At 37.7% G+C, this 27,676-nt stretch overlaps 1 protein-coding gene across 4 annotated transcripts in view; it reads right to left on the bottom strand.

Moving 5' to 3' along the window:
- ATP7A (ATPase copper transporting alpha) overlaps nt 1–26,194 on the bottom strand; it is a 187,575-nt gene extending 161,381 nt beyond the window's left edge. For 2 of the 4 annotated variants that reach the window (XM_059156508.1, XM_059156510.1), the window contains exon 1: nt 25,425–25,676. Coding sequence is in view for 1 of the 4 variants with exons in the window: in XM_059156507.1 (XP_059012490.1) it covers nt 26,150–26,155 (6 nt within the window). In the remaining 3 variants the exon portion in view is untranslated. Of the gene's footprint in view, nt 1–25,424; nt 25,677–26,139 lie in introns of those variants that run through there. The other 2 variants (XM_059156507.1, XM_059156509.1) reach the window with 2 other exon arrangements.
- Nucleotides 26,195–27,676: the final 1,482 nt, after the last annotated feature.

The raw sequence follows: 27,676 nt of genomic DNA, 5'->3' as shown, positions 1-27,676 counted from the left end.
TTGACGATAACATATCTTAGTCACTCACAACTTATCATTTCAGTACTAACCTATTGAGAAAGCTTGGCAAATTAGATCTCTGCTACCATTTAGCTCTGTGATTTTATTGTGTAATTCTGGACAATTTAATGCATATGCCTACAGGGACTCTGACCTATAAAGCAGAATAAGTGAAGAGTTCTCATGACAGGTTGATGTTAAATAGTAGTAAGCTAAATGAGACATCTAAAAATACAGATTTAAAATGATTTATGAAGTAAAAACTAAGTAGCCAACCATCAGGAATGACTTAATTGCCCAAAGAGCTAAATCATTCTCACTGGCAGATTTGAGCAATGGCCTGTTCAAGCAGGTAACAGGTAAGAACAGCCTAGGAAAGAGATACTTAGTTCATCAGCCCAATGCATGCTAAAGTCTACCAGGTGGGACTTCTTTATATGCACCTGAAAAAATAATCAATTTGTACATTATGCTATTTTATTTCAAGCATATGTATGAAAAGAGGGGAAAAAAGATTACCCACTTTCTTTAAATGTGTGATTTTTTTTCTTCCTGAAGACTTGTGCAAGCTTACAAACCTTTTTATTTAACAACTAATTTAGTTGAGTGAAAAGATGCTTAAACTACATAAAAATACCAATTTGAGAACTACAGATTAGATGTAAACTAAAACAATGATATGATTTTTGCTGATCATGTTAGCAAAAATTTAAAAGACCAATGTATCTAATCAATACAGTCAAGGGTACAGAAAAATATTCTACCATACTGTCCATGAAACATAAATCATTACAGCGTTTTTTGGAGGGCAATTTTGCAATACCTATCAAGATATGACAGGTACATAATCCTTGACACAGCAATTTTACTTAAAAGAATCTAACCTACAAAAATATACAGATGTAGAAAGCTATAGGGTAAGCATACTTAGAATAATCAGAACGTGGAGACTCTCTAAATGTATGTCAATATAGAAATAGATAAATTGTGATGCATTCATGTAGAAGACTATACAGCAGTTAGAGGATGAGCTAAATCTGTATACAGACATAAAAGCATATACATGAATAGAAAAGGGTCAAAGGGTCTAGAAAGATACATACTATTAAAAACAATTGCCCTTTGAGGAGGTGACTTTTTACTTTATATACTTCTGTATTATAATTTCATGAAAATAAGCATGTATTACTTTAGTATTCAGAAAAAAATAATAAAGAAAAAAAATGAAATCGGCCAAGCATATCTTTCTTGCTGAAATGGATGCATATTTTTTTTTCTCAGAGCTTTAGACATTTGCAGACAGATCTTTTGGCAAACACAAAAGAGGAAGGAGGTCCAGATGGCCACAGACACATGAAAAAGTGTTCCATATCACTCGGCATCAGGGAAATACAAATCAAAACCACAATGAGATATCACCTCACACCAGTCAGAATGGCTAAAATCAACAAGTCAGGAAATGACAGATGCTGGCGAGGATGCGGAGAAAGGGGAACCCTCCTACACTGTTGGCGGGAATGCAAGCTGGTGCAACCACTCTGGAAAACAGCATGGAGGTTCCTCAAAATGTTGAAAATAGAACTGGCCTCTGACCCAGCAATTGTACTACTGGGTATTTACCCTAAAGATACAAACGTAGTGATCCAAAGGAGCACGTGCACCCAAATGTTTATAGCAGCAATGTCCACAATAGCCAAACTATGGAGAGAACCTAGATGTCCATCAACAGATGAATGGATCAAGAAGATGTGGTATATATACACAATGGAATACTATGCAGCCATCAAAAGAAATGAAATCTTGCCATTTGCGACAACATGGATGGAACTAGAGCGTATCATGCTTAGCGAAATAAGTCAAGTGGAGAAAGACAACTATCATATGATCTCCCTGATATGAGGAAGCAGTGATGCAACATGGGGGCTTAAGTGGGTAGGAGAAGAATCAATGAAACAAGATGGGATTGGGAGGGAGACAAACCATAAGTGACTCTTAATCTCACAAAACAAACTGAGGGTTGCTTGGGGGAGGGGGGTTGGGAGAAGGGGGATGGGGTTATGGACATTGGGGAGGGTATGTGCTTTGGTGAGTGCTGTGAAGTATGTAAACCTGGCGGTTCACAGACTTGTACTCCTGGGGATAGAAATATATGTTTATAAAAAATAAAAAATTTAAAAAAAGAGGAAGGAAGTCACACAGTTCCTGTTTTTAAAAATAACCAAAGGTTAAGGATAACCAAAAAAAGAGAGAGAGATTGTAAAAAATAAAGGAAGTGAAGAAAAGAGGAGTAAGAGAAGGCTGACAGAAAACCTACGAGAAAAAGGAATTATCTTAGTGCTGGGCATGAAAAACAATGAGCAGAATATGATTCTGTAATCTTAAACTGCAAAGAGAAGCAGAAAGAAAAACTGGGATACAGTTTCCTTAATCACAGAATGACAGTTTAAAATAAACAGCAGCAATAAAAAAAAAAAAATCTCACTACAGTTTGTTTTAAAAGCCTAGGAAAATCCAGCTGTAATCAGAATATTATGCAAAGCCTCAAGAGAAAAATGAACAAACCAGTTTCCAAAGTGTCCGGTTGAGAATCTTTGGGATATCCAGGAAAACACACAGCATTAAATAATCTGACTTTAGGGATGAATTTGGAACAAAGGAATTTCTAAAACTTCCATAACCAAAATTAATTAAACCTTCTCTAAAACTAGTAATATAGAAAGCCTATAAAATTAGGAATAAGACCCACAAATTACATTAAAACCCTACAAATAAGCAATTACAGAGTGTTGCACATAAAATGAAGATTTTGACATTAGGAGATAATACGGTGGTTTGGACTTGAGAGAATCTTTTTTTCAGACTCAACAACAACAAAGACCAATAAATAAATCTGCCTTGGGCAAAATAACTTTAAAGTCATACTGTCTTGATAATCAAGATATTATACTCATTTCAACCTACCTAAAAATGGTAAAACTGATAAATCACTTTTCTGGCCATTCTTTCTACTCAAAAGGCTGAAAAGACCCAGCTTCCTACCTTTTCACATCACTTCCGCCCTGATGCTTATAAACTGACATTGTTCCCAGAGAAACAAATTCTCTTAATACAGTATACTTAATTAATAAACAGAGGAATATAGTAATTTATTCTCATAAGCTTTAAGGTGTCTAATATAAAGACATTTTATATTTGATTTATATAGAATGTGATATTAGTTCTCATACCTACTCAACAGAACTTTTAAGGCAATCAGAAAAAAAAGTGAAAAGAATTAATTCCTGAATTATATTCTAAGGATATAAATGAAAGTTTTGTTATTATTTTAGGAATCATACAGAGAGAGACAGAGACAGACATGTAGTGAGCACTTGACCTGGAGTCAGGAAACCTGGAATCAAGAATAAATTACCTATGTGAATTTTGGGTAAGTCACTTAATTGTTCCCAGAGCATCAGTTTTCACTCCAATGGTTCCCAAACTTCAATGTACTTAAGAATTACTTAGGGGGGCGCCTGGGTGGTTCAGAGGGTTAAAGCCTCTGCTTTCGGCTCAGGTCATGATCCCAGGGTCCTGGGATCAAACCTCACATCAGGCTCTCTGCTCAGCAGGGAGCCTGCTTCCTCCTCTCTCCCTGCCTGCCTCTCTGCCTACTTGTGATTTCTGTCTGTCAAATAAATTTTTTTTTAAAATTTTTTTAAAAAGAATTACTTAGGGGGGATTCTTAAAACTCCAGGTCCCCAAGCTCTATACCCAAAGATCTTAACTCATTAGCAGAGATGTCCAGGAATCTGCATTTTTAACAAGCACCTTTGAGGATTCTTGTGCAGGAAAGACAGAGACTATACTGTGACATAGTTCTTAATATTATAGGAATATGGATAGCTAATTTAGCTAGGGTTCTTATATGAATCTAATGAAAAAAGCAAGTAAAGTATACAGATAAATCTATATTAATTTATGTTTTATAGAAAATTTTTTGTATTAGATAATATGCTTGTTTTCCTGAACTATTCACTCTAATTACAGAGTTTATTAAGGTTAAGTTAATACAGAGAGGTATTAGAAAACTGAATGACGTGGCAGTTAAATATATCAAAATCAACTGTTCGCTCACTGACAATAATCACTTAGAAAACATAATGGTAAAATATCCCATTCATAAAACACCTCAACGTCTCCCTGAAAAAAATTTTAATATTTAGTAATAAACTTAATAAGAAATGTGTATGAAGATATTGTGAAAACAAATTAATTCTGCCCAAATTAATCTATACATTTAAGAGAGTCAGTGGGATTTTGAGGTAAAACCCAAAACAATGATCCTAAGGACCGTATGAAAGAATAAACATCTAAGAATGTACAAACTGTGAAAGAATGATAAGGGAAAGTGTATATATGTATATATTTATACACTAAAATATGACTTACTATATATTACTATATAAAAAAACAGAGACAGCATTTCTTTTTTTTTATTAGGATTTTACTTTTAAGTAATCTCTACACCCAATATGGGGCTCAAACTCACAACCCCGAGATCAAAAGTCACATGCTCCATGGACTGAGCCAGCCGGGCACCCCAAGACAGCATCTCAAGTAGGTTGAAGAAACAGTGGCTCACTTAACAAATTGTATTGGGACAACTGGTTAATCGCTTTGGAAAAAAGTAAAGTTAGTTACCAATGTTATATATCTAAACTAAAATAAATTCTAGATGCATTGCAAATTTAAACATAAAATACAAAAGGTACTGAAAGAAATTATAAGCAAAAATTAGTATAATGTGAGGGTAAAGAAGGCCTTTTTCTAAGCATGATATGAAAGGCAAGATACAAAAAAATTAAAGCTCTTGTTTAGGGAAAAAACACAGATAAAAGATAAACAACAAAATGTGAAAATGGACTAGCAATATATATGACAGGCAAGTGATTAATACCTTTAACACACAAATATCTCTTACATATCCATAACAAAAGACAAACACCCAAAAGAAAAAATGTACAATGGAAATAAACAGGCAACTCAGAAATGAAAAAAATACAAATGGTCACAAAGTCTCACTAGTCATGGAAGATAAAAATAAACAGATAATCATTTTCACATAACGGACTGACAAAGCTTAGAAAGAATTTTAATAACATCTGGTGTTAAGTGTTAAATAAACACTCTCCTATACTGCTAGTGGAAGCGTGAAATGATAGCTTTCTGGATGAAAATCTGGAAGTATGTTATCAAAAATCTTATAAAGTATTAACCATGTTGGGGCACCTGGGTGACTCAGTGGGTTAAAGCCTCTGCCTTCGGCTCAGGCCATGATCCCAGAGTCCTGGGATCGAGCCCTGCATTGGGCTCTCTGCTCAGCAAGAAGCCTGCGTCCCCCTCTCTCTCTGCCTGCCTCTCTGCCTACTTGTGATCTCTGTCTGTCAAAATAAATAAATAAAATCTTTTTTAAAAATCTTTAAAAAAAAAGAATACTCTTCACAAAAAAAATGAATACAAGTTAAATGACTAAAAAAATGAGGACTGGTAAAATAAATGATGGCCCATGTATTCAATGGAATACCATATAGTTATTAAAGTTAAATTTTCTTATATATAAAAACAGGCAATAATATATTGAATAATAAATTTTTATTTTTAAAAAGAAACAGACACAAGTATGCATGTTTGCACAGCAAGAAGTTTGGAAGACCAAATAAACAGTTATCTTGAAGAGCAGTAGTTCTGATATTAGTTTGGATTTTTTGCTGTACTTTATGAAGTTTACTGCATGAACATACTGTTTATTGAAACAGAGTGACTGACAATCCATGTGGGGTTACACACATAAATAAATCCTAGGAAACAGATGATTCAACCTGCTGCCCACGTATATTCCTTAAATAACTTCAAATCCCACTTTGGTTAACCCAATCCTATAAAAATTCTGGGATATGTCTATTGCTAGCAGGCTGTTTCACAGGAGTTGTAGGATACCTGATGTTCATGAGAAAATTTATATTTACTTTTTAAAATGTATTAAAACTGGGGCACCTGGCTGGCTCAGGCAGAAGAGCATGCAACTTTTGTTCTCAGGGTTGTAGGTTCAAACCCCATGTTGGATGTAGAGATTAAAATTTTTTTAAATATTTTTTTAAAAGGCACTAAAAATGAATGAGCCTTTTGAAAATTTCAATGATATGGATGGAGCTAGAGAGTATTATGCTAAGCAAAACAAGTCAGAGAAAGACAAATACCATAGAATTTCACTAATATGTGGAATTTAAGAAATAAAACAGATGAACATGGAAGGGAGTGGGGAAGAGAGGCAAACCAGAAGACAGACTCTTAACTATAGAGAACAAACTGAGGGTTACTGGAGGGGAGGTGAGCGGGTGCATGGGTTAAATGGGTGATTGGTATTAAGGAGGGAGGGCACTTGTGATGAGCACTGGTTGTTGTATATAAAAGATGAATCACTAAATCCTGCACCTGAAACTAATATTATACTGTATATTAACTGGAATTTAAATAAAATCATGAAAAAAAGCATTCTCTGAAAAAAAATCTTGTTCCCTACAACTTTCATGTGTTCCCTTATACTTTAATAATTATAAAAGGAAAACAAATAGAATCTTAAAAAAAAAAAGGGGGAAAACATTTGCCTTGTTTCAGCAACTTCCATCCTGGGCTGCCTGTTCTGCAAGATAAAAGCTTTATCCTAACAGTCTGAAGAGCTCAAGTAGGTAGTTTGCTCACAAAATCTATCATTAACTTACCCAAACATTCTACTGAATCAAGCAATGCCTATTACTTTGGTGAGAGTGGTCAACAGAGGCTGGGAGTTGGGAGGACACAAGAACCACTTCCAAAATTCCCTCATGCTGCCCCTTAATAACCAATTTACTTAATAACTTTCTTACATCTCTAAATCCTGGCACCCACTGCCCTATTTTCTTCCTTATATTTTTGCTTTTTCAGATTGTCATATAAATGGAATCACATTATATAGTCTTTTGAATCTGGCTTTTCACTTAATTACATGCATTTTAAGATTTACCTATATTATTGCATGAATCAACAGGCAGTACCTCTTTTGTCATGGAGTAGTATTTCACAGTATGGGTATAGGACAATCTGTTTATCTATCAGTTGAAATAACTGGATAGCTTCCAGTTTTTGGTGATTAATACTGAATAATGCTGGCCTAAATACTCACGTACAGGTTTTTGTGTGAACATAGGTTTCACTTCTCTTGGCTAGATACCTAGAATTGCTGAACCATATGGTAAATATATGTTTAATTTCATAAAAAACTAGCAAACTGCCTCCAAAAGTGGCTGTACTATTTTTCATTCCCACTAGGAATATCTGAAAGTTCCAGTTGTTTTGCCTTGCTAACACATGGTATTGCAGTTTTCTAATAGGTGTATAGTGGTATCTCACATCATTTTTTAAAAATATTTTTTAAAGTACTGGTAGGGTCACAACAAAATTGAATGGAAAGTATAAGATATCCCACATACTCTTTCCCTCCCATGTACAACAACCTTGCCCACTATCAACATTTGTTAAATCATCACTGTGGTTTTAATTTGCATTTCTTTAATGGTTTTCATTTGCATCTGCCTAATTTGTATTTACTTTATTTACTATTTGTATATTTTCTAGATGAACTGTCTATTCAGAGCTTTTGCCCATTTTGTTACTGGGTTATTTTCTCATTTTGAATTTTGAAATTTGAGGGTTTTTTAATTTTATTCTGATACAACTTTTTGTCAGAAATGTTATTTATAAATACTTTCTCTCCATCTGTGACTTGTCATTTCATTTTTTTTCATAGGACAAAAGTTGTTAATTTTTTTAAGATTTTATTTATTTATTTGACAGAGATCACAAGTAGGCAAAGAGGCAGGCAGAGAGAGAGGGAGAAGCCGGCTCCCCACTAAGCAGAGAGCCCTATGTGGGGTTCAAGCCCAGGACCCTGAGATAATGACCTGAGCCGAAGGCAGAGGCTTTAACCCACTGAGCCACCCAGGTGCCCCCAAAAGTTCTTAATTTTAATAAATAAAGTCCAAATAACCATTTTTTTCACGTATGGGTTGTGCTTTTGGGATAATACAGATTTCTAATCACATTTCTTTGTTTATGTCTTTCTTTGTATAGAGTAATATTTCTCCTAATTAGCAGCCTTAGTCACAAAGTCTGAGAACAAATAAACAAAAACTGCCATGAATATTGTTTAATGGGTACAGTGTTTCAGTCTGGGAAAATGAGAAAAGCTCAAGAGAGAGATGGTGATGATGGTTGTTTAACAACATGAATATAGTTAATGCCACTAAACTGTACACTTAGAAATGGTTAAAATGGGGGCGCCTGGGTGGCTCAGTGGGTTAAGCCGCTGCCTTCGGCTCAGGTCATGATCTCAGAGTCCTGGGATCGAGTCCCGCATCGGGCTGTCTGCTCAGCGGGGAGCCTGCTTCCCTCTCTCTCTCTCTGCCTCTCTGCCTACTTGTGATCTCTGTCTGTCAAATAAATAAATAATATCTTTAAAAAAAAAAGAAAAGAAATAGTTAAAATGGTAAAATTTTGTTGTCATAATAATATAATTTTACCATAATTAAAAGAAAAAACTACCACCAGGCAACACCATGTCAGGGATGTCTATGTTCCAAAGCTCGCATACATTTGTTAGAATACTTCAAGCAGTACTGAAACCAAAGCATGGGAGCCAAAGCTTCACTTTGGATCCATGGAAGATGAATGAGGATCCATTTCCAAGATGAAAGGTAGCCAGACAAAATGGACCATGCCCAGAACTTTGTAGAACGGTTGTCTCTTTCAGTTCTCATACTTATCTTATAAGGCAGATAGTATACTACGCTTCTTTCACAATAAAAAGAACTGAGACTTGGAGGGCAAAATTGCCTGTTCAAGGTCATGCTTGAGTCAATAAACCAAGGAGTGAAGATGAGCACAAACTACCAGATAATCTGACCCCAGAACTCTCACTCCAGACCATTCTCCTGTACTACCTCCAAATCTCTTTACCTTTTTATTCATATTATGATAAATAGAAAATATATGTAAAAGGAGAGACATCAAGAGCTCCTAAAGTTTATCTGACCTACAGATAGGCTTGTACTCAGAAAATCTTAGTCATACATGGGTTGTAAGTTCAAAGTGGAATCACTAGGTAGTTTTCACTAAGTTCCCAATATGAGTGCAGTTGAGTATCAAACCCAAGATAAATGCTAATTCAAGGAAAGAAACAGTTGGCATAAATTACTTTTCACATGCCCTCACCCTTTCACCCTAGTCCCTAGCATTTAATACTGAAATATGGTATTTTTTAGCTTCAAAGATAATATTTGTGTGTTTGTACACATGCTTTTCTGTCTTTTCTTATCCCTTATGGCAAAGCAGAATCATTCAGAATTTTCAGAATGAGAAAATTGTATTTTTTTCTGATATATTTCTCCCCTTACAGAGCTGTAAATGAAATAGTAAAATACTAAATGAAAACAAAATTTTAAAATAAAAATTTTGGGGGTGCCTGGGTGGCTCAATGGGTTAAAGCCTCTGCCTTCAGCTCAGGTCATGATCCCAGGGTCCTGGGATCGAGCCCCGCATCGGGCTCTCTGCTCAGCAGGGAGCCTGCTTCCCCTTCTCTCTCTGCCTGCCTCTCTGCCTACTTGTGACCTCTATCTCTCAAATAAATAAATAAAATCTTTTAAAAAAAAAAAAAGAAAAAAGAAAAAGAAAAATTTTCAAGTTTTAAGAAACTACAAATAATTTTTAATTTAATTTTTGTGTGTGTTCCAAAATTCATTGTTTATGCACCTCACCCAGTGCTCCATGCAATATGTGCCCTCCTTAATACTCAACACCAGGCTCACTCAATCCCCCACACCCCTTTCCTCGGAAACCCTCAGTTTGTTTCTCAGAGTCCACAGTCTCTCATGGTTTGTCTCCCCCTCCGATTTCCCCCAATTCACTTTCAGAATATCCTGAAAGTCCAAAGGAATAATTTCTAAGTGCAGTCTCCATTGATAAGTGAAAATGTGTACGTTGTGTTTGAAATTACAAACACATCTAGATATTACAGATCCTCCTATCAGGAGAGAAAAAAAAGTATGGCCACTGATGATGGCTATCTTACTGACTGATAGCTTTCCTGGGCTAGTTTCCCTCTTAACTAACAAACTGCATTCATAAAACTGTGCAGCAGAGTTAGAGGTATAGCTAATGACACCAGAAGCCAAGTACACTCACAGAGATGAGATCTGTAACTTTGGCTTCATTCATACTATTAAATCAGCCAAACCAAAAAGGTATCAGGTAGATTTATACCACCAATCCTATGCACACTAACATTTGACTTATATTGGAAGAAGTTGTAATAGTATATGTGGAATAGCCTGGTAACTCCTCTTGCTGATTATGCAGAGGTATCTTCTTTATCAGGTAAGAATATAATCAATCTTCCCAGGACTTAAAAAAAAGCAGTTAAGGGCACCTGGATGGCTCCGTGGTTTAAATCTCTGCCTTCCGCTCTGGTCATGCTCTCAGGGTCCTGGGATAGAGCCCTACATCAGGCTCTCTGCTCAGTGGGGAGCCTGCTTCCCCCTTCTCTCTGCCTGCCTCTCTGCCGACTTGTGATCTCTCTCTGTGTCAAATACATAAATAAAATCTTTTTGAAAAAGCAGTTAAAATACTGGTAGAAAAACTATTTTGTCTTAATTCTTAGAGATGAAATATTTGTACGCTATGACCAAAACCTAAAAATAATGTATGTATTTATTTTTCAGAATACTTTGACTAATTCTACTATCTATAGTTTTCATAAATTTTCTTTTTATCAAAGGTCCAAAGAACAATTTTCAGCATGAAATAAACAGACACTCTGTAAATACAGTTCAGATCTATAGCCCCACCCACACCCAACCCCTCAATTCCTTTAATGTCCTGTTTTATACACTTCAGTTAAAGAAGGTGAAAATCTGATAACATCCTCTCCTGTTCAAAGTTCAATCACCATCAGAACAGATAAGGATTGGGACACCTGGGTGGCTTAGTAAGTTAAGTGCCTGCATTCAGCTTGGGTCATGATCCCAGGGTCGGGCTCCCTGCTTAGAAGGGGGCCTCCTTTTCCCCCTTCCTTTGCCTGCCGCTCCCCCTGCTTGTGCTCTCTCTCTGTCAAATAAATAAATAAAATCTTTTTTAAAAATTACAAGAAAAGAACAGATAAGGATGAAAAATTATGTTCTAGGAATATATGGGGAATTCAGTTTTTAAAAAGTTTTTAAAAAGGGAATAGCGAGGGACGCCTGGGTGGCTCAGTTGGTTAAGCAGCTGCCTTCGGCTCAGGTCATGATCCCAGCGTCCTGGGATCGAGTCCCACATTGGGCTCCTTGCTCCACGGGGAGCCTGCTTCTCCCTCTGACTCTGCCTTCCACTCTGTCTGCCTGTGCTCGCTTTCGCTCGCGCTCTCTGACAAATAAATAAATAAAATCTTTAAAAAAAAAAAAAAAAAAAAAAAGGGAATAGCGAGTCCAAATTGTCAACACCAACTGTTTTACCCAGGTATCTTTTAGACAGATGACTGAGAATGAATTCAGAGAAGGCCTACATCATTCCATATCCTTAGAGTTTTTAACTGGGAAGTTTCACGTGCTTTGTTTTTTGGGTTTTCTTTTTTGTTTAGTTGGTTGGCTTTTTTAGTTTTTTTAAAAAAATATGTTCACTTTAATTACATTCATGTGGGTTTTTTTTTTGTTTTTTAAGTAGTCTCCACAACGCCCAACAAGGGGCTTTTACTCAAAACAAACAAACAAACAAACAACAACAACAACAACAAAAAACACAAAAAGCAAAATACAAAAAAGAAAAAAGGGGGGGGCAGTTTGAACTCCCAAACCTGAGCCAGCCAAGTGCTTTGTTATCTATCACAAGCAAGCAGAAGCCCTAATACTGATGGCTAATCAAATCCACAAAATTGCTGGGGGAGAAGATTAATTTGAATTCAATTTACATTTGTTGAACAGAAATCAAGACAAATAGCCAATAACATTTACTATTTGGGTAATTTAAAATACAAATCCATTATGATTTGCAGGAAGTTTCCCCCACCGCCAGAATTCATTCCTCTGTTCTGGGGTTCTGTGCTCTCTTAGAAAGCACTAGGATGAACTTCATCATCTTAAAAAACTAATACTCAAAAATAGGCTGAAATCCTTAGAAAGCTGGTTTTGGTAGAGTAAAAAACATACTTTACCCACAAGGGAGCTTCCCCATCCCCAATTTCAGATGTGAAATTTTCACAAAGTGGATGCAGTTAGTTTGCTTTAAAGTGGATTCAATTTTTTTAATCCTGAAAAAAGCTGTATTAAGTCAAGCTACAACTAAATTCTAAATTTCGGTTTAGTATATTCTCTTCGTTCTTAGAAATAAATTATCAAAGTGCTTCTCTTGCCTCATCTGCCTTTTTTTCTACTTTTAATGAAGGGTTCATGTACGTACACACACACGCACACACACACACACACACACACACACCCCAGAAATAAGTCAGATATTACTAACACCTTTCAGCTAAAAATACCACCTCCTTTTGAAAAAGGCATGGCTATGAATGCAGGAAATTAAAGTTGGACATAGAACAGAGAAAGGTAAACAGATAAAATTAAGAAGAGTTTAAGCACCTATGTTCAAAGATGAATCTGCCATACTTTTGCATAAAACAAATTATATTTGGCCAGGGGCGCCTGGGTGGCTCAATGGGTTAGAGCCTCTGCCTTCGGCTCAGGGCATGATCCCAGAGTCCTGGGATCGAGTCCTACATTGGGCTCTCTTTTCAGCAGGGATCCTGCTTCCACCTCTCTCTCTGCCTACCTCTCTGTCTACTTGTGATCTCTGTCTGTCAAATAAATAAATAAAATATTTTTTTAAAATTATACCCGGCTAGATACTTGCAAAATCAGTCTCCTCAACATGCATGCACAATAATGAGTTTGATGGAAATGGATGGATTAACCTGAAAAGCTTCATATCATAATTATAAGCCAAGTTAATCAAAAGTAGGTAGAGCATGAGCAATATAAAAAGACAAAATATAAAAAGACAATATGGGTAGAGAGAGGAAAAATTGTGTGGGAGCAGGAAAACAGTTTTGCCCAGTCAGAACTGAGGGTGCAGGTGGGAACAGAATATCACAAAAGAAACAATAACGTATCCTTACATTCACACAACACATTTCTATTTATAAAGGAGTGCTTCATAGTTTCATTAGAGACAGCAAGTACATTCATTAAGCAGTTCATTAATTTGATATACATTAAAGAGAACATCCTTGGCACCAGACAGACTTGTATTTGAATCTAAATTCTGCCCTTTAGTAGCTGTGTGACTTTCAGCAAACTGTTTAATCTCTCTGATGTGCAGTTTACTCATTTAAAAAATACAGATGGCTTTTACTCATGGGACTGTTGAGAGGAATATTATGAGGTAAGACATGTAATTCCATCTCTTCTTCACCTTACTAATATTGCCAAGTTCCTATTGTCTTCTAGGTTCTGTGCTAGGCCCAACTGGGGATACAAAGGTAAATAAATGCGACATGGGCTCTGCCTTCAAGGAGTTCAGCAATACATGTTATACTGGTGATCTAAAGGATGAAGGAAGGGAGTTCAGTGAAGACTTCACAGAAGAGATGTTTTATGCCTTTCTTTCCTTTAAAATATAAGAAATAGGGCGCCTGGGTGGCTCAGTGGGTTAAAGCCTCTGCCTTCGGCTCAGGTCATGATCACAGGGTCCTGGGATGGGGTCCGCATCGGGCTCTCTGCTCAGCTGGGAGCCTGCTTCCTCCTCTCTCTCTGCCTGCTTCTCTGCCTACTTGTGATCTCTGTCAAATAAATAAATAAAATCTTTAAAATAAAATCTAAGGAATAAACACCATCTGGAGAAAAATAGAAAACACAGATAAGCACATAAAATAATAAGCAATAAATCAAGGACACCTGGGTGGCTCAGTCGGTAAAGCATCTGCCTTCTGCTCAGGTCATGATCCCGGAGTCCCGGCACTGAGCCACATGTCACGTCAGGCTCCCTGCTCAGTAGGGAGTGTGCTTCTCCCTCTGTTACTCCCCTGCTCATGCGAGCACGCATGCACACGCGCTCTCTCACTCTCTGACTCTGTCCAATAAATAAATAAAATCTTTTTAAAAATTTAAAAAAGGGCAACAAATCATTCTACTACCAAGAGATAACTAAATGAACATTTTGAGGTAGGGGAGTGTGTGTGTGTAAGTTTAGGAGATTATTTTATGTGCAGATATGTATAAATACACACATTTTTAATAAAAATTACGTACTATGTTTTATTACATGCTTCCTTTCATTCAACACTTACAATGAAAATTTTTGTCGGTAAATAATAATATATAATAATACCTAATATTTTTTACTATTTTAATCTTCACAACTTAATGGGATAGGTACTAATTTTATATCCATTTTACAGATGATGAAATTGAGAGAGAGGGTAAGGAACTTTCCCAAGGTCATACAGCTTGTATGTGACATAACTGAAATTTGAACCCAGTAAGTCTGATCCAGTCTGTGCTTTTGTTTTTGAGAGAGAGAGAGTGAGCTTGGCAGTTGTGGGAGGAGGAGATTAGCAGAGGGAGAGAGACAAGCCAACTTCCCACTGAGCAAAGGGCCCAAAGCAGGGCTGGATCTCACAATCCCTGAGAACACAACCTGAGCTGAAACCAAGAGCCTGATGCTTAACCTACTGTGCCACCCATGGTGCCCTTACCATAATTCCTTAAAAGGGTATAGCCCAGAAGGGAAATGATTAAGGATTAAATGGAGATAGCGAGGAGGGAGAAATATCAAGAATCAGACAACAGGGGTACCTGGCTGGCTCAGTTGATACAGCATGTGACTCTTGACCTAAGGGTTGTAAATTCTTTTTTTTTTTAAGATTTTATTTATTTATTTGACAGACAGAGATCACAAGTAGGCAGAGAGGCAGGCAGAGAGTGAGAGAGAGGAGGAAGCAGGCTCCCCGCGGAGCAGAGAGCCCGACGCAGGGCTCGATCCCAGGACCCTGGGATCATGACCTGAGCCAAAGGCAGAGGCTTTAACCCACTGAGCCACCCAGGTGCCCCAGGGTTGTAAATTCAATCCTATGTTGAGTATTGAGCTTACTTTAAAAAAAAAGGAAGAAGAAAAGAAAAAAAAAAGAAGAACTAGACAACAGACTTGGTGACTGACTGACTGTGGGATAAGAAAAAAATAACTCTTGGGTTTCTAGCTGGAGAGGAGTGGCATTATTAGTTTCCTTTTATAGATAAAGAAGCAAAGGCCAGAAACACAAAATAATTTGTCCAAAGTACAAATAGCATAATTTGGAACTTAAATAGCATAATTTGGAACATAAGTAAAAATTTGGAACTTAATAGCATAATTTGGAACTTAAATTCTAGACTCCTGTCTCGAAGTCAGTACTCTTTCCACTATAAGACAACACATCAAGGAAGAATATTATCCTATATTTGTATAGCACTCTATAATTTATAAAGAACTTTTGCATACATTATTTCACTTGATACTCTCAACAACCTATTAGTTAGGGCAGATATTATCATCATTTTACTGATGAGTACACTTAAATAGAGTAAGAAAATAGATGGACCTTCTTAAAATCCTCAAAGATCTAAATTTCATCTATTGGATTACAGAAGAGCCTTAAGGTGGGAAGTGAAATTCAAGTGATGAATTTGGGACTACCATGGCTCCTGAATGTTGTAGGTACTGAGAAGAGAAAGGGGCTAGAAATAGAAGTGGTTTGGGTAGGTTTCATGCTAGCCAGCCATATTGTATAACTCCACATCAAAACATTTACAGACTTATATATATTTAAAATATTTATATACTAACAATGTGGCTGCTGCCCCCTGGAGTTGTGTAAGACAACAGCACTAAATGAAATAAAGTAGAAGTCTCCAACCTGCAGTTCAGGATCTACAGGTAGGTCTAGAAACCTTGCTTCATGGAACTCCAAGGTAGTTTCCAAAAATGTTTTCTCCACTCTGCTATATCCTCTTTCTGCTATACATTCCGGCTATCCCAGCTAACATTCGCAGAGTGAAAGCAAGAACAGTACAGCCAGCAACTACTTCTCAGGAACTACAGTGACTGTATCCACCCTGATCTCAAGCTCAGATTAAAATAAGATCCTCCAGGGGCACCTGGCTGGCTCAGTCAGTATAGCACATGACTCTTGATCTCAAGGTTAGGAGTTCAAGCCCCATGCTGGGTGTGGAGCCTAATTTAAAAAAAAAAAGAAAGAAAAAGAAGGTCCTCCATAAAATAAGGTTGGAGATCACCCTAATAAAGGATTTGGATGAGACAAAAATGGTCTTCTGTGATCATTTCTACTTATCTGATGGAAAAAAAAAACTTTAGAAAATATCATAATAATATAGTTAAACCTTCTTAGAACATGATTATACTTACCTTAAACCCAAAGGTAACAAGAGACAAAAGGCAGGTCATAACAGGCATTCATTTGGCAATCCACTCGTACCTTAAGAGAATCCTAACACAGATTATAAACAAAACTTACTACATAAGCTTTTGACCAAGTTGTGATGAGATAAAATACAAAACTAGGACACAATGGTCTAGTCAGATGCTTCAACTGTAGAACAAAACCTAAAATGACCACTGGTAGTCTTCAAGAGGCCGAGTCAAATAACTTCTAAGTTTCTTTTCCTCATACTTGGACAAAGAAAACACACTATTCATAAAGAAACATGACTGAAAACAAAGGCTAGGCAAATGTATTCTATTTTGCTTGAAGATATTTCTGATGGCGTTCTATCAACCATCACATAATCTATCTCTTCCTTATTCCTTGCCTAACCTCTTTCTACTTCTGACTTCTTGGACTTCCCACTGGCACTTCATTTACACATTGCTCTCTAGTGCTACTTGGCGCTACTAGCAGTTACTGATCCCAGCTGCTCTGTGTAAATATCATTTTGTTGCTTACATAGTTGTGCCACTAAGAAAACACAATACAGGGGTGCCTGGGTGGCTCAGTGGGTTGGACCTCTGCCCTCGGCTTGGGTCATGGTCTCAGGTTCCTGGGATCGAGCCCCACATGGGGCTCTCTGCTCAGTGGGGAGTCTGCTTCCCCCTTCTCTCTCTCTGCCTGCCTCTCTGCCTAACTGTGACCTCTGTCTGTCAAATAAATAAATAAATAAAATCTTTTTTAAAAAGGAAAAGAAAACATAATACAAAGTTCTATACTCAGAGGACACCTGAGGGACTCAGTTGGTTAAGCATCAAGACTCTTGATTTTGGCTCAGGTCATGATCTCAGGGTCATGAGATTAAGCTGAGCATGGAGCCTGCTTAAGATTCTTTCTCTCTCCCTCTCCCTCTGCCCCATCCCTCACATGTGTACTCTCTCAAAAAAAAAAAAAATTCTAAATTCAGGGAACAAATTAGAATGAAAATGTGATCAAATTGAGGCCTATGACTCCAAAATCCATGCATGCTAACTCTCTCCAAAATACCATATCCAAGGAATTTACCACAGATTAAATACCTGCTCAAAGCATTAAAAAGCTGGCTGTATTAGAAAAACCCAGAGACGTCTAGGTGGCTCAGTTGGTTAAGCATCTGCCTTCGGCTCAGGTCATGATCCCAGCATCCTGGGATCAAGTCCCACATCCAGCTCCTTGCTCAGCAGGGAGCCTACTTCTCCCTCTGCCTGCCACTCTGCCTGCCTGTGTGCTCGTTCTCTCTCTCTCTGACAAATAAATAATTTTAAAAAAAGAAAAAAAAGAAAACCCAGTCTTTCTTCTCATGTTTCTCCTTAACTCTCATACTACTATCACACTCACAACACTTCTGGCACCAGATTTGTGACAGTTTTCCCCTACCAAGCAATTCTCTGTGACAGCAGCTAAGTGTCCTACAATTTAACTCAATTCTGACACTATCTCCCTGGAGATAGGGTCAGATCCCATAGGTCAAAGGTTTAATCCCAAAAGACTGTTCCCACCTTACCTTCCCCAGACTTAAATAGCTAATCAAAGCATTCAAATGATGGCCCTCATCTATCCCTTTCAATACTCTTCCCCAACATAAAATCTCTACTACAGTCAGACAAGTACCCTCACTGCCATATAGCCCATGATTGCCATTTCTTTCTATGATTTTGTTTAGATTGGTCCCCTCACCTGGAATGCTTTCTTCCACATATTTAAATCCTATCACCTCACTCATCTGTAAACTCCAGAAAAGCATGATCACATCTGTTGTATACAAAGTCATATCCCCAGTACCTTGCAAATGGCAGCAACTCAATAACTGCTGACTTAGTAAATGAACCCACCTCCTCCATGAAAAACATGTCAAATACTCATATCCACTTTCTTTTTGAGTTCTGAATACCCTTGGAATCAGCATCATACCTAATTTCTCTGTAATTGTTTGGTACTGGGCTTCTTTCTCTGGTTAAACATTGGAGCATATTCCTTATGCTTCTTTGCATATCTTACAGAACCCACATAAACACTAGACATACAATGAGCACACAATAAACATGTATTCCTTGGTGTGCTGATGTAATTTATAAAAACTCAACTTACATACAACTTTGTAAGAATGCAGCTATTTTGCAGAGTAGGTCAGACCTACACAAAGCCTTTCCCTCTGCCTATATTTTGTATTTCAGAAATCATTCAAAAGTATGTTTCAGCATTTGGCAATTAGAGAAATAATCCAGAGAAGCTCAATGGCCCCACAGTTTGTAGCTCACTAATTATACAAGCCGACGGTTATGAGTTTTGTCAGTGGTAAAACAGAAAGACTACATCAGGGTGATCTGAATTGCTAGCTGTCAGTATGAGTTTAGAAATGTAGGTGTAATGTAGGCTACTGTGCCCTCTTAATCTGAGTTTTCCATTTTCTGTGGTGTTATTTGGAAACTAAATATTACTTCCAGGTACTGATTGTATATTAGTATATTCCTCCTACAGTGCACCCAATTTATAGTACCACAAAACTATAATTTATAATTTTATTACATAGGTTGCTAACATTACTTTTACTGTAAATAATTTTTAAAAGAATGATGTTAACTAAACTTTATTGTGTGTTTACTACCTGCGAGGCACTGCTATTAGGGCTTCACATATATTAACTCACTGACAATCCTCTGAGGTAGGTACTGTTAAATCATTTTGTATTTACCTAATGTCTGAAATATATATTTTGAGTAAACATTTTTTTTCTTTTTTCTTTCTTTTACAAAAAAAGAAACACACACACAGACCATTTCTTTTCTCTTCCTGGGAGACCTAGAAAATACAAACAAAATAAGACCAACACCATTTTAAACATTAGGTCCTTTAGCATATCTTTAAATAATGTAATTACCTTAAAACAAAACTATGAGTCCTTACTTATGAATTTAGTTTGAATGTACCAAAGAAATTTTGAGTTGCCAATACTGTAATTTATTTTATCATCAAATCTATTTGCTCATACTTTCAGACGAGATCGGGCGCGTTCAGGGTGGTATGGCAGTAAACTATTTGCTCATACTTTCAAAGAAGATAAATATTTTTCCCTTTAGGACAAATAAGGAACTTAATTCCAATAGAGCTAATTTTGCTCAAATGTCTATGTACTTAAAAAAATACAGTTCCTTTAAGGTAAGGTGAGAACAAGGTTCTAAAACCAGACTGACTGGCTTTAAATCTCAGCTTAGCCACTTGCTAGGTCTAGAAATCAAATTTGGTCTATGAAAGAATATTTCAACTCCTACCAAAGTGCAAACTACAAAGTCCTAGATTTTTTTTCTCATACCAGAGGAAGGATCGGTCTCCTTCATTTACATGCACACACACACACACAAAAAAAGAAAGAAAGAAAATGATTCAAGATCCCATGACTTAACAGTTCCCCTAAAGTTAAGAAACAGGCACTTGTGGGTTATTTTTTTTTGTAATAAACATAGTAGACACACTCTTATGCAATCCTAATCATACCCTAAATTCAAGGTCAAATAATACACTGCACTAAATATATTATTCTTTTTTCCATCATCATACAGTGAATTTAAGGCTACTAAAACTCATTCTATTATCACCTAGCTAGAAGAAGAGAAGCCAGATAAAACACTTTGCTTTAGATGGACAATACTTGAAGACGCAGGACACCAATCTGATTGCTAATACATAAAAACCCACTTACAGGTATGATTAGAAAATAATACCAAGGGTGTCTGGGTGGCTCAGTCAGTTAAGCATCTGCCTTCTGTTCAGGTCATGATCCCAGGGTCCTGGAATCGAGTCCAGAGTCAGACTCCCTGCTCCAAAGGGAGTCCACTTCTCCCTCTGACCATCCTCCCACTCGCTCCCTCAATCTCTCTAATAAGTAAATAATATCTTTTAAAAAGAGAAATTAGGGCGCCTGGGTGGCTCAGTGGGTTAGGCCGCTGCCTTCGTCTCAGGTCACGATCTCAGGGTCCTGGGATCGAGGCCCGCATCGGGCTCTCTGCTCAGCAGAGAGCCTGCTTCCCTCTCTCTCTCTCTGCCTGCCTCTCCATCTACTTGTGATTTCTCTCTGTCAAATAGATAAATAAAATCTTAAAAAAAAAAAAGAGAAATTAATATCAACCTATTGTGGCTGTAAGTCTGAACTAAAAACTGATATTCAGAGCTAACAGTGAAATGTCATAGTAAGGGGCGCCTGGGTGGCTCAGTGGGTTAAGCCGCTGCCTTCAGCTCGGGTCATGATCTCGGAGTCCTGGGATCGAGTCCCGCATCAGGCTCTCTGCTCAGCAGGGAGCCTGCTTCCCTCTCTCTCTCTCTCTGCCTGCCTCTCTGCCTACTTGTGATCTCTGTCTGTCAAATAAATAAATAAATAAAATCTTTAAAAAAAAAATGTCATAGTAAAAGAAGAGAAAGAATTTACTGGCCAAGAGGAAACTGGTTGTATACAAATACTTTAATATTAATAGTAGCGTTTTACTAATATATTAATAATCAATACAATATCCTTTATATTAATATCATTATTATATTTTCTATTTTTCCATTTTTCTGTTAGGTTGTCAATCTTTTTTTTTTTAAAGTAGGCTCCATGGAGCCCAACACAAGGCTTAAACTTAACGACCCTGAGATCAAGACCTGCGCTGAGATCAGGAGTCAAACACTTAACTGAGTAAGCCATCCAGGTATGTCTTAAGAGCATTATTAATTGATTTAATAATTCAATTAGAATTCTCAGAGCAGGGGCACCTCTGTGGCTCAGTCGTTAAACATCTGCCTTCGGCTCCGGTCATGATCCTAGAGTCCTGGGACTGAGCCCCACATCGGGCTCCCTGCTTGACGGAGAGCCTGCTTCTCCCTCTCCCCCGCCCCCTGCTTTTGTTCCCTCTCTCACTGCCAAATACATAAATAAAATCTTTTAAAAAAATAATTCTTAGAGCAAATAATCTTATTTTCACCAAAAAAATAGATAGCCCCTTTTTTGCTTACCATTGTTAAGTACAAGGATCAACAAAGTACAAGGATTAACACTTGGAACTCCTTCATAACCAAGCTCTTTGTAACCTTTTGTTAGCTCAAGGATCAACTCTTAAGTATCCTCATGACCCCAAGAGTCAGCTACAAATTTTTCCTAAACAGTCCTGAGAATTTTCTTTAAAGGGCTCTTCACTGTGTTCTTTCTCCTGTTCTTATATGTCTGATGACAGTTTCTCAGGTCTCAACAGAAGCCTTCTTAATGCTTTCTCCTGAATGGCAGGTAGCACACTTCAGGTGAACACTCAAGAAAGTAAAAACCATCTTCTTCATAATTCCAAGTTTATACAATGCCCTGCAAACTCACAGGTCAGAGTAGAGCAGGGAAGTAATTCCAGTATTATTCTCTCCCAGTCTTTGGCTGGCACATCAAATGCACAAGCAGGATCAGCAACAATTACAACAGCATAAATCAAAACACTTTTTTTTTTAAAGATTTTATTTATTTATCAGAGAGAGAGAAGGGGAGAGAGCGAGCACAGGCAGACAGAATGGCAGGCAGAGGCAGAGGGAGAAGCAGGCTCCCCGCTGAGCAAGGAGCCCGATGTGGGACTCGATCCCAGGACGCTGGGATCATGACCTGAGCTGAAGGCAGCTGCTTAACCAACTGAGCCACCCAGGCGTCCCAAAACAAAACACTTTTTTAAACCAAAACAAAATCAACTAAGGTTAAATAGCCAAGTTAAAACAATTTCCCTAAGATGTGAAATAACCCATTAATTTCAATTAGTAAATTATGTAAATGTACTCCTGAGTATAGGTCTGGAAAATTGAACTTCTGTACTAGGGAATTATGTAGTAAAAATAGGTTTTAAAAAACATAGCTGTATAATCCTAAATGTGGACAGAAAGCATGAAACAAAATTAAAATGGCTCAAAATGGGGACATTTTATCCTCATTCCCTTCAAGGAAAGAAATATCTGTGAAAACTAGTGTAATCTACCAATACCCCACACATTTAATCCCACAGAGATATGAAAATCACTTCAATTTTCTAACAGTGCTGGAGAAACTAGCAACATATTTATGAAACCAGAGAGATCCTGCCCTTTCACTTTAAAGAAACACATTCTAAAAGTATTGTGATAATTTTCTTGCCATACTACTTTACCAAGTAAGTAAGCAAGTTATACCACATTCAATCAATCTGAAGACTGAGATTTATAAGTAAAAATCATGATTGCTGAGATAGTAAATTGAACCAAAATAGGCCTGTGGCCTGTCTTTCCTGCCCACTCCCCCATCCATATTTTGATTTATGTCCTAAGAAGATCACAATTTAAAAGCAAAACTCTGTTAAACCTTTAACAAAGATGAGTAGAGGGAATTTTAAGACGAAACTCCCATATATTATTCCCACCTGTTCCAGTACCTGTATCACCTCAAACAAATCTGTCCTCACAATTTAATTTCCCAACTGTCAAATGAACATTATTTTCACTCATTAGGATGTGTAAAAAGTCTTGATTAAAGTTTTTCAAGTATTTTTAAATATATAGATAAAAGAAACTATAATGAGGCATTTACAAAAGGAATGTGTTGCCTTAAAGCGCTCACAGAAGTAAAGATTGTAATGTGTTAGTTGGTTATTTTTGCTCATCATGCTCTCTCATTTTCAAATAAATTCTGCTACTTCATGCATTTTTCAAGGAAAAACAACCTTCTGCATTAGAGATCAGAGATGTTAACCTACGCTTTGGAGGGATTTGTGTTTACTCTAGCCCTACCTAGAGGCCTAGAATCAAGATCTTTTCAAGACTAAGAATGGAAAAGAATAGTTTCTATCAGGTTAAGAAGACTAGTAGAGAAATCAATTCGGAGGAGAAAAGGAAATGCATAAATTCCTTGAGAAAATGCTGGAACAGCTTCTGGCGTCAGATAATGTTATTCATTCCCAGCAATTTAAAAATTGATTCCAAATTACATTTAAGTCATAACAGTCAATAAGAATTAAAATATAGCAAGATTTAAAAGGAAAAAGGGAGAGACAAATCAAGAGACAAATCTTGGGTTTGTCTAAGGTTAAGACAAACCTTAAAAGGAAAAAAGGAAGAGATAAATCTTAATTATAGAGAACTGATGGTTACCAGAAGGGAGGAGGTGAGGGAATGGGGTAAACAGAGAATGGGGATTAAGGAGTGCACTTGTCTTGATGATGTATGGAAGTGCTGGATCACTGTATTATACACCTGAAACTAATATACTACTTTATGTTAACTAACTGGAATTAAAATAAAAGCCTAAATAAAAAATATATAGAAAGCTTTATTTTTTTTAAATTTGAGTTTACATCAGAATTAAATCTCATACATTAACACTCTTTTGTCATTTCATGTATTTTTTCTATATATAAGCTTTTTTATTGGCTGGAGGGTAGCTGTATATGGTTCTAAGCTTACCAGTTTTAGAGTCTGTATTTTTTTTCCCTTTAATAGTACTATCTTAGAGGCTGTGGCTGTGTTAGAAATAGGGGTGTTTATGTACAGTATGTTGTTGCATGTCCAGCATCTTTCCAGGCCCCCAAGCCTTTGCTCATATTTTTTTTTCTACTTGGGCTGCCCTCCCCTACGTCCATTCCTACAAAGTTAAATCCTATCCATTTTCAAGGCCCACCTCAAATGCTACCTTCCCTGAACTCTCATAACACTTTCTCTAACAAACAATGTTAGTGAGACTGGGAGGGTGTATCTGTCTTTCCTACTGCACTGTGAGACCCTCCAGTCAAAAAACACTCTCTCATATCATGAACATAGACACAAGAAAGTTTTAAAAATAAAATCTCTGTTCAAAATATCCTTTAAAAAGGATGAGAGAGGCACCTGGGTGAATCACTTGGTTAAGCAATGGACTCTTGATTTTTGGCTCAGGTCAGGATCTCAGGGTCACAAATGCAGCCCCACCTCAGGCTGGGCCCTGAATTCAGCACAGAATCTGCTTGTCCCTCTCCCTTTACTCCTCTCCCTGCTTGCATGTTTGCTCAATCAATCTCTCTCTCTCTCTCTCTCAAATAAATAAATCTTTTGAAAAGTTAATAAATAAAAAGGATGAAATAAGCAGTCTATTCAATTAGTGGGGCTGCTAGAACCCACTGTCTTCATAACTTAACTCAATTAACTTGACTGCAAACTCATTTGAGATCAGAGACTCTGTGCTGTTTCTTGTGCATACCCCCTACCACCCCACATCTCAATATCACCAAATTCAATGTCCTGCACACATTAAGACTCAATACAAAACCCTATTACTGTAGATGAACACACTCTAAAACAAAAATCAGATGCTAAAAATAGGAACTTGTGAAACAAAAGAGCTGTTGGTGCTTAGGATAAACCCAACGTCTACAACAAAGTGTCAAAGATAAAGGTGCTGCAGGGATGGAGAATAACTTTACAGGGAAGGAGGCAGAATGAACAAAATGAAATGGAAACGAGAGTGTTCTCTCAGTTTAGCTTATGCTCCAAGAGAAAGCAAAAAGCAAAATATATTTCTTTACATCATTTCATTAATGGTCTTCAGTCCATATGACTTCCAATACCGGTACGGACCTTCTTGTACCTTCAACTAATTGGGTAACATAGGCCACTGGATGATCAGGGCACTTTCCCAGAAGAGTACAAGAAAAGTGACACGGGTCAGGACTCAATCTCCCCTCCATTATCCCCTGCTGGGAAGGTAAAACTAAGTGTGGTAAATACCAGAGTTGTGAAGAAGTGAGAGTTTGGAGACTGTCTTGTTTAAAATAACCCCGCTACGCTCGGTAGTAGAGACTGACGGTACAGAACACCTCTCCAGTAGAAGGGGACGACAGGGAGCCCATATAGGACGTACCTGGTTTTCCTTTCCTATGCTGAAACCTCACGAGCTACGCAGCCCCGTGGCAAAGGCAGATCCACGCGCAGGTACCAATCTCACACACAAGGAGAAGAAATAGTAGTGGTGCCGTGGGAAGGGGGGCGGCGGCGTCGGGGACAGCGGCCGCGGTGGCGTCGGCAGCGGCTGTGGCGGCGGCACTCCCACGGCTTCTCTTCCTCCACCCACCGCCGCCCGAGCCTGCGGCCTTTACCCGTCCTTTCCTCACTCCCCCTACTTCCGGGTGACGCCCAGGCCGGAAGCAGGGCCTGAGATGCAAGAAAGGGACGCGTCACGTGAAGAGGGACAAGAGCCCCGGAGTTGAGCTTCTCCCGCCCCCTGCTGCCCCTGAGTTGACACGCACCCTCGCGTGGAGATCTTTGGCGCGGCAGAGACGCCTCCTTCCTCCCACCACCAAAAACAAAACAAAATCCCACCAAAACCTGTGTCATCTGTAGTTTCCCAACCTCGAGCCATTAAGTACCATAGACGTCTTTGTAAATCATCTTCTGCATAGTTCAGCCTTTCTCAGCATGAAATTAACGGGGTGATGTTACTCTATAGCCTAACTCCAAATGCAAATGCCAGAACTATGAACTTGCACTCATCCCTCCATTCAAAAATTATCTCAAAAAAATTGGACTTCTTATTCATAATCTTTATGTATATATTGGGGTTGGGACAGGTATCTCACCTCACATTACCTTCATATCGCCAATCTAAAGCTTTGAACCACTTGTCCATTTATCCATTCGCTTGTCCATCATCTTGAAAACCTAGAGGATTCCAAGGATGCAAAGAATTATTAGAGTATCTACCGCCATGAGTTTAGAAAGAAATGAGATGCATAAAATGTCTATGATGCAATAAATGATACAGAAAGCATTTGAGAAAAATGTATTTTTAATCCTGTCTTCCCATTTTCACATTTTAAAAAATAGCAAAATCCTAAGATTTTTAAAACAATTAATATTAATAGTAAGAGGAACAGGCTCCATCTCACTAAATTCAAAGTGAGATGCGGTCTTTTCGTATTGCCTTAAATTGAATATCTGTCATGAGATGTATGGGGAAATTAATTATATTTTCAGCTGGAACTGTTTGAACACAGTTGCCATAAGTATCAAGTCTTTTTTACATAGACTTTATTTGTTTGTGAGAGAGAAAGAGAGAGCAAGCACCGGCATGCTCTGAAAGAGACCTAGGGAGGAGAAGCAGATGCGGACATCTCGAGGAGCAAGATAGGATCCCAGGACCCTGTGGTCCTGAACTGAGCCTAAGGCAGATGCCCCAGGCACCCCCAAGTCTAATAATGTTGCCAAACTCAAAATGATACATAAAGGATAAATATTAAAATACTATTTGTAAAAGGCTTAGGAAAGTGGCATACACTAACCATATTTAAGTGTTAAGTAAACCAATTATACCCCACCTATTGTCAAATTCCTACTAAGCTTTGACAGGCAATATTTAAAATTGCCCAGAGATCTAAATTTTAGGCCTACAATTAAGTATTTCACAAAGAATTATTCCTTTCCCCTCTGTACCCATCCACATACATATCTTCAGGACTACTAAATTTCCCAGCCATTAAGTTGTAATTGCCAATAAACGTGCACAACCTTAAGTCACAATTTCAACCCCAAATTTAAAATCTTAAAAATTACATCACATGGGACACCTGGATAGCTCTGTCAGTTAAATGTTTGCATTCAGGCAAAAATAAACTATTGGGATTTCATCAAGATCAAAACCTTTTGCACAGCAAAGGAAACAGTCAACAAAACCAAAAGATAACTGACAGAATGGGAGAAGATATTTGCAAACGACATATCAAATAAAGGGCTAGTGTACAAAATCTATAAAGAACTTAGCAAACTCAACACCCAAAGAACAAATAATCCAACCAAGAAATGGGCAGAAGACATGAACAGACATTTCTGCAAAGACATTCAGATGGCCAACAGACACATGAAAAAGTGCTCCACATCATTCGGCATCAGGGAAATACAAATCAAAACCACAATATCACGTCACACCAGCCAGAATGGCTAAAATTAACAAGTCAGGAAATGACAGATGCTGACGAGGATGCAGAGAAAGGGGAACCCTCCTACACCGTTGGTGGGAATGCAAGCTGGTGCAACCACTCTGGAAAACAGCATGGCAGTTCCTCAAAAAGTTGAAAATAGAACTACCTTATGATCCAGCCATTGCACTACTGGGTTTTT

This window comes from Mustela lutreola, chromosome X, assembly GCF_030435805.1.
Source record: "Mustela lutreola isolate mMusLut2 chromosome X, mMusLut2.pri, whole genome shotgun sequence".
NCBI classification, from domain to species: Eukaryota; Metazoa; Chordata; class Mammalia; order Carnivora; family Mustelidae; genus Mustela; species Mustela lutreola.
Note: the sequence above shows the minus strand (reverse complement) of the source record. Positions and strands in the feature narration are given on the sequence as shown.